Source organism: Paroedura picta, chromosome 8 (genome assembly GCF_049243985.1).
Source record: "Paroedura picta isolate Pp20150507F chromosome 8, Ppicta_v3.0, whole genome shotgun sequence".
Lineage (NCBI taxonomy): Eukaryota > Metazoa > Chordata > Lepidosauria > Squamata > Gekkonidae > Paroedura > Paroedura picta.
This window is the reverse complement of record NC_135376.1, coordinates 34,338,598-34,351,172: the sequence shown is the minus strand read 5'-3', so window position 1 is coordinate 34,351,172 and position 12,575 is coordinate 34,338,598. Positions and strand designations below refer to the sequence as shown.

Here is a 12,575-nt window from a genome sequence, read left to right as displayed (position 1 = left end):
GAGCATTTCCTAGAAGCATTTCCTGATAAAAATGACAGCTTTGGAACAGATGCCCCCTGCTGAGGCTCATATGTAAAAAAAAATGCTGGAATATTAACAACATTAAACATTTATAAACTATCTGTATTAATTGCTAAGAGAAGCCAATTTTTTGTTGCAGGTTCATTCCTTGGGGTTAAGCAGGAAAGTTTAGAAGACATGAAAGATTATGCTGACAAAAACTGTAATTAACTATTTATTTTTAAATCTACTTTTTAAACAAGGTGCAGCATATTTTCAACAGCAGAAATACAGAAGAAATTTTACTTATGAAATTTAAGAATTCTTGTGGGGGGGAAGAAATCTCTCTGATACACTGTATGCTTGTACGTTTCAGAATACCTTTTAAAAATTCATAATCACTGCTAGAATTACATCTCACAACTCATGTATTTATTATATGTATATATCCATTTCATTTATTCAAATTCCCATGTGGTTTCTTGCCTGGTCTCCCTGGTTTCCTAATTCTGATCACCTCGACAGAGTGACCACCCTTCTCCTTTTGTACCTGGGCTTGGGATCATCCTTGGCAGATCACCAACTACGGAGGCCAAATTGAGCAAGTCAAAGGATTGAAATACTTAGGCTCATTGGTACATGAAAAGAAAGTGTCGTCTACCACTGAAGCCCACAATAGGATTGGCCAAGTAATATCAGCATTTGACACACTTAAATGGTGCCTCTGGAAGAAGACGAATATCTCTCTCAAGACCAAAGTTCATCTCTTCCGGACACTAATCCTGCTAATTCTCCTATACGGATCAGAAAATGGACTTTACTAAAACGTGACATAAACAAACTTGAGACCTTCCAAATGTGATGCCTGTGGCAGATTCTGGGTGTCTCTCTATGTTTTCATAATTGAAATGGGACAATTTGGACAAAATGTGACAACCAGCCGCAAATTAAAGAACAAGTCCAAAAACACAAACTGCAATGGTTTGGCCATGTCTGCAGAATGAACACCAGCAGACTGCCTCATAAACTCCTCTGGTGAGAATGACCAACTGAATAGAAGATCCAGTGACTGACACCAAAGAGAATAGGGCTTAAACAGATCGAGGAAGACCTTAGAAACCAGTGACTGACTTACATATGGCCAAAACTACTGCCACCAATCGCCAAGAGTGGAAACATATTATAAACAAGGCAAAAAATCCAGCGTCGCCTACAGTAGCGTATTGGCTGAGAAGACAACATGCTCCACCAATCGCCAGGTAAAGGATAAAAAGAATGTTTGTGTGTATAATATCCTGTTAAGTTTCTATTGTCAGGTTCAGCTTTTTGTACCACAAAGATAGTGCTGCCCTAAGCAGAGGCACTCCATTTGATGCATAATGACTTCATATATGTATGAAAATTATTTTAATTTATAAAAATTATTACAGGTTTTCAGACAATTAATACCCCGCTATTCCCAAATAGATGTGTTTGTTTACAAGGGAGTATAGAAACATAATTGTTCAGTTTCTCAAGTGTGTGACAGTTTCTTCCATAGATTCAAAGAATGCCCTGCTCCAGAATCATTCCTTGTCCTAATTCACGGAAGGCCTGGGAGAAAAATTGCTCATCTAGAATGCTTGAAGACATTAATTTAGTGTTTTCAGAGTTGAAGGAGGAGCAATTTAGGATTAAAATCTAACAACATTTGTTGGAACTGGGAAACTGACTGGATATATATTTTAAAGGAACATAATATTTTTCATATGCTTCTAATATATATGGTATGTCTCACACACATACATTGTAATTGACTGAATTTTATTGGTCCTATAAAGTTATGGGTTTATAAAATCTGTGGAATGCCTGTTGAGAAGCATCATCCAACATAGTAAGCACAAGATGCTTTATTCACACAATCCTGCAAATATTAATCATAAATCCAAGAAAAAAATGAAAGCAAACAAACAAAAAACAATGGAATAGGGTTTATTTATAAGCAACACAGTCCTCTTGAATTCAAAAAGGTTTGGTCAAACTTTTGCTGGCCTTTGGATTGTGCTTAGTTGGGGGAGTTCATCTAGGAGTTTACAATACAGCATGGAGAACTGGGATTAGAAAAATGTAAACAAAAAAGCTGCCATACATATGGCTGCCCCATTCATCCTTTTCTGAATAAGGCTTTGTGAGTTTTTTCTCTCTCCCCCCCACCTCATTTAGAAATACTTGCTCCACTGCATAGAAAAAAAGAATCTCACACTTCTAGAGATTAATATTTTCTTTAACTTATGTTCAAAACACAAACAGGTTTGTAATTTTACTCAATACCACATCTTAATTATATGCAACACCACGATTTTCTAAATGAGAATAACTACTTCAGCACAGAAGAAAACCCCTCAATGTTATTTCACAGTACACAGAAACTTGAAAGGGGGGGGGGGGTTGAAGAAAATGATCTCAGTATGCTTTGTAAGCGATATAAGGAACAGAATGTCTAACAGGGCCAGATAAAGTATTTTTTTATCAGCTGGAAATTTATCTGAATTTTTTAAATTTACTGGTGACTCAAATTCTTAGTAATAGTGTATCTTTCCATTTCAGTTAAATTTGCTAATCTACGGTAGCACATCCATATCAGCTTTGTTATAACAGTTCTATCCACACAAACATTTTCTACACAAACATTTTTCAGTGTCGCTCCAAAGATTTTGGTTACGACAAAGAGTAAAACTGAAATAACCAATGGGACTGTTTTCATGTAAGTCAACCGGTTTAAACAACTAGAGTCACTACAGTATCTTAAAATGATAGAGAAAATTCTCCAGAAGACTAATGGAAGCACATCCAAAGGTTCATAGGGTTACTTACTTTAGCAGTCTCATCTGTGTTCAGTTTGGTTCCACTTATCAGCACCACCTTGAAAGGGAGGGTGATATCCCATACACTTTGAGTCAACTGTTAGACAAAGGATAAAACAATGTGATATTTTCCAATGTACACATCCAAAGACAGAAGTTATCCTTGTTTTAAAAATCTTGCACTCTGTCCCTAGCTATGCTTTTGTCCCTTTCCAAGAACAATGTTTGTTCAAGGCTCAACATAAAATTTAATTAGAAGACACAGTTCAATCTAAACTTTAACCTGAAGACACAATCAGTATAAAATGAAAACTCTGTACCACATAAGCATGATCTAACCACTCTTAAATTAATGACCTCAACAAAATAAGTTTAGACAGCAAACACTCACAGCTACTGTTCGTGATTTTTTGGGTGGCAGAGGAAGAGGAAGATTGGATGATTTTCGGTTTATGGCAGCTTCTATGGCAATCATTTCCTGTTCACACATTTTTTTAATGCTGCTACATTCAACAAGAGTCAACTGAGGAAGGATTCTGTTCATCACACAGCAATGGATGTACTAAGAGGGAATGACGAAATAATTCAGTTACTCTCATGCTTAAAATTAAACAAGTAGTTCTTGGCATGCATTAGGTAAGTCCATATACCATCAAGGAACTTCAGATGAAGACAGAATGAAAGAATCTGGAATGACTGATCTTTTGAAAAACAATTATCCATGTTATTAGCCTTCTCTTTCCCTCCATCTCCCAGGTGCGGAATGATGCAAGTCTTTTCCTCTTGCACTGCAAGTCCCAAAACTGAAAATGACTCAGAACTTGTTTAATATTTCATATGTTTAGGGGCCTAAGCAGCAAGGCTTCCTAAGGCATGAGGTTTTAAGAAGGCTATACTAATACCATTACTATCTGAAGTGTTTAGAATAGTTTCTGAGGACAACATTACCACCAAGGAAGCTGAAATCCAGTTAATCCCTTCTGGTTCTTTAGAATCAGTGGGTTGGATCCAGCCAATTATGGAATAAGTCCAGAAAATGGCCCAAAGGATCCAGGGGATGTCTGGGAGCAGAGTACAATGCACCACAGAGAGGCAGTAGCCAGGAGGAAGGAATCAGAAGAAATGTTTCCAAGCTCTTGTTCCTTTCACAGAAGATCTCAGACATGAAGGCAGATGACTTCTGTTAATTCCCTGCAAGCTCCAAACCATCATGCCACATATTTAGAGAGCCAACTTGGTGTAGTGGTTAGGAGTGTGGACTTCTATTCTGGTGAGCTGGGTTTGATTCTGCACTCCCCCACATACAACCAGCTGGGTGACCTTGGGCTCGCCACAGCACTGATAAAGCTGTTCTGATGGAACAGTGATATCAGGGCTCTCTCAGCCTCACCTACCTCACAGGGTGTCTGTTGTGGGGAGAGGAAAGGGAAGGTGACTGTAAGCCGCTTTGACACTCCTTCTAGTAGAGAAAAGCAGCATATAAGAACCAACTCCTCTTCCTCCTCCTTCACTCCTCTTCCCAAGGGGCTCCCAACCCTCAGGAGTAACTCTGGGGAAGGGCATAGGAAGCTGCAGGAGGATAAAAAGGGAGAAAGATCCACTCTACAAACCCTTCCCATTCATTGGATCCAGTGGTTTTCCTGGGATCTTGTCTGCTGAGCATGTTAACTTGATATATCCTTAATCATAGAATCATAGAATAATAGAGTTGGAAGGGATCCTCATGGGTCATCTAGTCCAACCCCCTTTCTACATTCTGTTATCATTAGTACTTTTTAATGCCTCACTGTAATGTTCACAATGTTTCTTCTGATTGCCTATGCCAGAGGTAGTCAAATTGCGGCCCTCCAGATGTCCATGGACTACAATTCCCATGAGCCCCTGCCAGAGAATGCTGGCAGGGGCTCATGGGAATTGTAGTTCATGGACATCTGGAGGGTCGCAGTTGGACTACCCCTGGCCTATGCCAAACAGCTTTTATTAAGCTTCTAGGCTGTGATTTTGTGCCTGTGGAGCAACATCTAAAACAGTTTCCTGGCTGCTTATGGTGACCTGTTTTAATGACACCTGGTATCTTAGTCTGCTGCTTAGGATTCCCAGGATTTTATTAACTTAAAATAAAACAATTTTATAAACAGCTGTAAGCTGCTTCAAGCAGGGTTGGAGAACCTGCTTAATAAATATTTAAAATGAGAGAAGATGTAATGAGAGCTGTTTTAAAAGCATTCCTACCTGGAACTGAATTAATGGATGGTCGCCGAAGACATATTCTAGTCTTCCGCTGACTTGCAACACATAGTCATAAGGATCAACTGCTTCATCTTCTCTTCCATGGATAGTCAAACGCTTCCGAATTGCCAGTTCATTCAACTCAATGGGGCTTGTGTTAGGAGGAACCTGGAAACTAAATACATCCTGTTAAAAAGCAAGAGGCAATTCAGAGTTAAGATTGATTTATTTGCTTCCCATTCCTCAACAGTTACATGCCTCTATCTGCCTGCACTATTGATGTACCACAGTTGTAAGGAAAGCTTTTGAGATTTTTCAGTGGCACTGCTTATCTCAGCCCAACCAGCCTCAGGGACTGACTAGGATAATTTCTTGAACCTATTATAAACTAATGTTCAGCATCCTTCCCAGTCAGTGCTGGCTGCTAAATCAACACAGTACACAAGATATACTCAGTACAAACATTAGCATCTTGGTTGCAGCAACCATTACAATTAAATAAAGTGATCTATTGCAGTTTACAGATTCCAAAAGAATACTTAATTTATGTCCTGAAGAGATGTTCTTATTCTTATAACAATACATCAGATGCATGTTTTGCTTGTGCCTTATGGAGCTGGGGAATTGGCATTACTCATACTATTATTTAATATGTAGCTGTATGGATGAAACTATTATTTTTCCTTGCTTTAATCCTCTTAACAAATCTTTCTTTTGCTTTCCTGTAAAAGCACATGCAGAGCTTTCATTTCTAAAATACTCTAGGAAAATGTAAACATTAAAAAGCAATAATTTACAAATATAAATCACACACACACACAGATTTGTCTAGTTTTATTTATGTAACAGCCCTCTGGTACAGGGCCAAGTCCCACAAAGGGAAAATCATAACCATAATCAAAAAGTCAGTCAAAATCAATTCAATATTTTCTTAGTTTCAAAACTCATTTGTTTCAAAACAGCTACTTTCCCTGAAGTTACTGCCAGACACTGGGGCCTTCTTGAGGACTAATTCCAAAAGAGCAAGCCTTCGTTTTTTTTTAAAAGCAAACACTCAGTTTTTCATAAGCATTTTATGAGCATTAGAGAACATCTGTTTCTTTATAGTATTAGAAGCAGGTTTTTTTTTTTTTTTTACAATTTCAGATTGCTGATGAGAGGCATCCAGAACAGATATGCAGTACCATTTTAAGCAGAGTTACACCCTTTTAAATCCACTGAAGGCAATTCTTATAAGGTGTACCTTTTGCTGAGAATGGCACCGTAAACCATTTTGACCTGCATGCCAGGTTCAGGGGGCTTAGTTTTGCCATTTGTGTCTTTACTTTTTTTGGTCCTAACAAAAGAATAAATCACTGCAGCAGCATCACAATAATAACAAGAATAAATAAGCCAAAAATAGTCAAAAGATGGCATGGCATTTATCTCAAGTGAAACAGAAAGGTCCGTGAGCATAGACTGAAACAAACAAATAAGTTGTAGCATATACCAATCATAAAATTCCTACAGCCGTCAAAAACAACACATACTTTGCTTATATTTACAAGACAACATGTGCAATGAACAGTGAGTGGATTTACAGATCATAGGTTCTTGATGACTCTCCCTGCTTTCTAGACTAGAACAGCAGCCTCTTCAGCATTTGGACTGTTCAATATGAGCCACATGCCAAGTTGAGACTTTCACTGAATGCGGGAAAGCAATTATTTCTCTCCCCACCTAAAGCTGCCTAGGGGGAAATTTAAGGAATCAAGAATGGCTCTTGCCCGTTCTAGTGGGCAAGAAATAGCCAATTTCAAGCAAGAGGGAAGATACTTGGGTAAAACTTCTAAAACTCTCCTCCTTAAGAGCCCAGTGTACATTCTCTAGAGTTGCTGTACTTCCATGAAGGCAGTATGGGTGTGTCAGTTATCCAAAGTCTGGACCAAAGAAACCAGGGGAATTATCAGTTTAAGGTAGCTGTTTAAAAAAACTCTTTTTCTTGCCAGGCTGTTAGCTCCGGATTATATTTTTCAAAGTTCAAACTTGTTGTTTTGAGAACTGTGTGTTATTAACTACCAATGTACCTTTTGTTTTCCATTAAATGCAATAATTTAATAACAGTTTTTAAACTTTGCTTCCCCCCCCCTGTCTTATGGTTAGTTGCAGGTCCAGGCACCATCCCCCTTGTAAAAGGAGATAACTGTCCAGGGAATTATAGAGGCTGAAGGGAGAGGTAACCTGAGTCTTCCCCAAGTCATAGAAAAATCTCCAAACCAGGTTGGTGGTATCAAGTACCTAGAAGGCAGAAGTGGGATAGAGTATCTGTTTGCCACACAGAAAGAGCCTAATTTAGGATCTCCTCCCCATTCATGAGTCTTCCTCTTCCATGAGAATGTAGCACATCCTTATATGTAGTTAGCTGAGCTGTTTTACAACAGCTATTACAGGGTCTATTGGCAATTCTCTACTATTAACCGGCAGTTACATTGATAAGAGTAATTTTTCAGTTTATGTCAGGCAAGGAGAAATGTATGATGTTCAAAATACATTACTTTGTATAAACTCCAAGGCTCTGCATGAACTCGGAAGAATTTTTTACATACCTGTATTTCTTTTTACAGCAGGCCTTAATGCTTTGACACAAAAATGCCTTTGCCATTTGTTCTTTAAACAGGCCTTCCTTTACTCTCTGTGTCACAACATTAAGCTGCTTTTTGATATAATTCTTTGGATCTAGATGGAAACTGTCTAGTAGTGAGACAAGGTTGCTCATTCTAGCAGTAAAGCCCTAGAACCTGCATGACCTGTTAAGTCCATTGCAGAAGAAGGGATCCCTATTCTCTCTACAGTAAACCCCACGTGGCCACACTCCTTTCTGTGCTAATAGTATGGTGAAGGATGCATATAAATGTTTTCTAACAATGGCCAATAATCCTACCTGACAATTATCAAAATGAACAGCCACAACTAGATTTCCACCATAGAGTTTATCTTGGAAGTTTTCTGAGATTGCTGGTTCTTGTTCTGGAGGATAAGTGTGCTTTAGCCAGTCAATCCAAGATAATCCTATAAGTGATTTCATCTTGTCTTCGCTGATTCGTCCCATCTTATCCCGGAATTCTTTTACTTCTGGGTCTTGTAGGGCGTCAAACTCCTGGAGACCTGAAAAAGTTGAATTAAAAATAAGGTAGTTTATTCAGTAATGGTTATCTCACACTAAATAAACTGTCAGAGTATTATTTTATTCTACATATTCTATAAAAAAACTATTCAAAACATCAGAATTACATCTTCCGGGGAAAATATAAAGATGGACTTTCAAATAAATGTAAATTAAGTCTACCATGGATAATGAAACTGGCACATTTTGCCCAACTACTTTAATACATATTTCAACTGATTTATAAAGAGGGACAAAGAAAGCAACCAAGTCATATAAACTGTTTATTAGCAAAAACTATTACATCCCACATACGAGTGGGGGTGCTGTGCTGTATTTTATCTGGTTTCTTCTAATGCCACAATGACGATAATATCTTAGCCATTTGATAATAAGTGGGTGCACAGCTTAATCTTACCCTACATCTTTAAAAATCTTAATCTTAATCTTACCCTACATCCGGGGAGGGCGGTATAGAAGTATGATAAATAAATAAAATAAATAAAATAAAAAACAACATGCAAAATACAGGATAGGGAAGAAATTCTAGGGTTCTTACTTTTCCTAGGACAGGTCTATCATTGTTAATGGTTTCATTTTTAAAATGATAAATAGTGATTCCAGCCTTTGGTGTTTGCTAGGTTGAATACAACAACACATTGAAATGAAAAGATGTACTTATAAATATGCAGTGGGTAACAACCTGCAGCCCTGAACGTGTATGCCCCCACCTGGTTTCAAGACATGTCTCCATTTGTCATATAGGAAGTTTTCCTGCTTATAAATGTGACAATTAAAGCCTTGTTTTGTCTGATGGGGGGGGGAGATAATCAGCTACCTAGAGGAGGAGTATTAGGCATGTTGGACTGGCTGTGCGTCAGTAATGACACGTTAACATTCAGTTTGCTGTTAATCTAAACAAAACTTGCAGTCTTTGTGCCTAGGCCAACAACTGTCCATTGTTTTGATGGCAGGGTTGGTCTCACTAGTGACTGTTTTTAATTTCAATATACAATAGGAAGTGAGTAATCTGTCAATTCACTTACGAATGAAATGTTCTGTTTTTTTAAAAAATCCACAACAGCAGCTGACCCATAGTACAGTTTCTGCCTGCTATAAAATACCTAACTGCGTATGAGAATATTTTTTTTAATGTTAAGATGACATGCATTGTATCAAAGAGTGCACTCAGAAACCTCATGAATTTTCATATACCACAAGCACACAGTATGATTATTAGAGATTGAAGATCACAAGTGCCATTCTCATACCATTTTCGGGTTCTTCTGTCTTTTGTACTGGGAGAGTATACTATACATCAGGGGTAGTCAACCTATGGTCCTCTAGACGTCCATGGACTACAATTCCCATGAGCCCCTGCCAGCATTTGCTGGCAGAGGCTCATGGGAATTGTAGTCCATGGACATCTAGAGGACCATAGGTTGACTACCCCTGCCATGATGCAAGTATGTATGAATGCCTTTTAGTAATAAGAACAATGAATATATCTTACATATTCAGCATGAACTAACACAAAACTGTGAAGAAAAGCCAAAGAAATCTGGGTTTCTGGTAGCATGAACTCATAGAATCATAGAAACAGAGTAGTAAGGGGCCACACAGGCCATCTAGTCCAACCCCCTGCTCAACGCAGGTTCAGCCCAAAGCATACTATTATTTTATTTTACTAAAGCATCCAAGAAAAGTGTGTATCCAACCTTTGTTTGAAGACTGCCAGTGAGGGGGAGCTCACCACCTCCTTAGGCAGCCCATTCCACTGCTGAACTACTCTGACTGTGAAATTTTTTTTCCTGATATCTAGCCTATATTATTGTACTTGTAGTTTAAACCCATTACTGCGGGTCCTTTCCTCTGCAACCTGTCGCAAAATGGCAATTTTATGTACTAAGACAATGGCTTCCGGTATGTTGTAGGTGTGTTATGTGCTGTCAAATTGCTTCCAGCTTATGGCAACCCTATGAATTAATGACCTCCAAGATGTCCTATCATTAACAGCCTTGCTGAAGGTCATGGTTTCCTTTATTGAATCAATCTACCTCATGTTGAATCTTTCTCTTTTCCTGCTGCCTTTTACTTTTTCTAGCATTAATGTCTTTGAAAGTGAGTCATCGCTTCTGATAAAGACATCAAAACACAGCAGCCTCAGTTTAGTAATTTTATCTTCTAGGGAGGGTTCAGGCTTCATTTGATCTAGATTATTGGACATTTGGTGGTCCACAGTATCCTTCAACACATTTCAAACTAATCAACTTTCTTTACTGTCCAAATTTCACACACATACATAGTAATGGGGAATACTATGGTATGAATTAATTTGATCTGGGTCACCAGGAATACATACTTACATACAGGGATTTTTTCTAGCTTCTTTATAGCTGTCCTTCCCAACCTCAATCTCCTGATTTCTTGATTTCAGTCTCCCTCTCAGTTGATGACTGAGCCAAGGAATAGAATCTTTTTTAACAATTTAAATTTCTTCATTGTTAACCTTGAATTGTGTAATTACTCTAATCATTACTTTTGTCTTCTTGATGTTCGGCTGTAATCCTGCTTTGGTGCTTTCTGCTTTAATTCATTAGCAGACTTCACTATTTTCTGCTTGTAATGTGATTTCATCTGAATATTTCAAACTGTTTATATCCCTTCCACCAATTTTCACTCCACATTCATCTAAATCTAATTGTTTTCATTATATGTTCTGCATATAGATTGAGCAGACAAGACAAAATACATCCTTATTTGACACCTTTGCCAATGGGGAACCATTCGGTTTCTCTAGATTCTATTCTAACAATAGCCTCTTGTTCAGAGTATAAATTGTGCATCAAAACAATGTTGTGACACACCTGTTACTTTTAAAACCATCCATAGCTTTTCTTGATCCACATTTTCTTGAAAAACACAAACTGACTTCTGAAATTCTTTCACGTGCTCCAGTAATTAATTTAAATTTGCAATATGATCTCAATAGCAAACCAATCCCTGCTCATCTGTTGCCTGGAATGGTGGTGGAAAGGGTCACTACGGATTGCTTAAAACTCAATGACTTCTTACTTTCAAGGAGCCCGGCTTAAGGCTCTACCTTGATTTGTTGGTTAAGTTACTGATTTGCCCCTTCCAAGTATTATTAGTATTTTGAATTTTACTGGGGATTTTAGATTGTTTTTTGAAATGATTGTTTATGACTATGTAATTGTTTATTGTCCAAATGTAATTCACAATGTGTTTTTATTTAGTAAACTGGCTTAGGAGTAGTATGCTGAGAGTCAGTCAAAACCTCATTTAAACAGAATAAAAATACATTAAAAACATTTTCTTGTGAAGAAAAATTACATTTCCTATTCCTGCAAAGAATATAGACAATCTTCTTTCTGTGCTATATGCTGAGAAACAGTAGTCTGTCTAGGGTTCCTTAATACATTCCTACCATGAATCAAAAGAAACCAACATAACTTTCATTTCCAAAACCTGGAAATGGCCCTGCTTCATCTGTGCTTAATGAACTCTAAATGGGAAAATGCAATGACAAGGATGTTAGCAAGACAACAAATTGATTTCTGAATACATTCTACATCTTTATTAATATTAAAACTATTTCAGTTTGCAAATTTTCAAAGCATAATTTAGAGCAACGAAAAAACACAAATGCCAAGTAATACTCAAGATAACCACATCAAGGAAGGCTAGCTGAAAACAAACAGATACCTGCAACTTCTTTCAAGGAAGAATTCACTGTCTTGTTTCTTGCTTCTCCCTTACTATGACTTTTCCTGATGGCAAGAATATTAATATTTACCTTTTCCTATGAGCACACCTATCTTGGAGTCCAATTTTTCCCCGGGATCACAGCTTCTTGTAATTAGTTGAAGGACAGGAAGAAATGGTCGAACATCACAGAGCCTCCGTGTCTCATCTTCCAGTTCCTCACGTACTGCTGTTTGATTCACACATGAAAACATATAGGAGTCTATCTCCATAAGAAGGTGAAAGAGGGGGTAGCTGTGTGCTTGCTTCCATAAGAGCTGCAAAGAAGCAGAAACTACGAAAGTGGAAAACATTTTTCAAAAATAAATTCCACTCACTGGACATTAAAATCTCAGTCAACTCTACATACAACATAGCCCATACATTTCAGTGCTACCCTTCCAACCTCTTCCAGAGGCCATTTTAAAGAAATGAGACTCAGCTGAACCGAGTCTCCACATAATTAAGGTAGGCCAGGCATCTATTAAAAGGATGCAGCCATTTTTTAAAAAGTAAATAGTATGGCTGAAAGAAAGTTTGTTCTTGGTGCTCTATTCCATTCTAGAATAAAATGGTCCATTCTAGAATTTAAAAAA

General features: G+C 37.7%; 1 protein-coding gene across 6 annotated transcripts in view; it reads right to left on the bottom strand.

The window, feature by feature from the left end:
• PIK3CB (phosphatidylinositol-4,5-bisphosphate 3-kinase catalytic subunit beta) overlaps positions 1 to 12,575 on the bottom strand; it is an 83,207-nt gene that overhangs the window by 36,696 nt on the left and 33,936 nt on the right. For 5 of the 6 annotated variants that reach the window (XM_077348956.1, XM_077348960.1, XM_077348957.1 and 2 more), the window contains exons 4-8: positions 12,032 to 12,257; positions 7,993 to 8,216; positions 5,076 to 5,258; positions 3,235 to 3,405; positions 2,854 to 2,940 (exon numbers count right to left, since the gene is read on the bottom strand). In XM_077348956.1, the coding sequence (XP_077205071.1) occupies positions 2,854 to 2,940; positions 3,235 to 3,405; positions 5,076 to 5,258; positions 7,993 to 8,216; positions 12,032 to 12,257 (891 nt within the window). The remainder of the gene's footprint in view (positions 1 to 2,853; positions 2,941 to 3,234; positions 3,406 to 5,075; positions 5,259 to 7,992; positions 8,217 to 12,031; positions 12,258 to 12,575) is intronic. The other variant, XM_077348961.1, reaches the window with a different exon arrangement.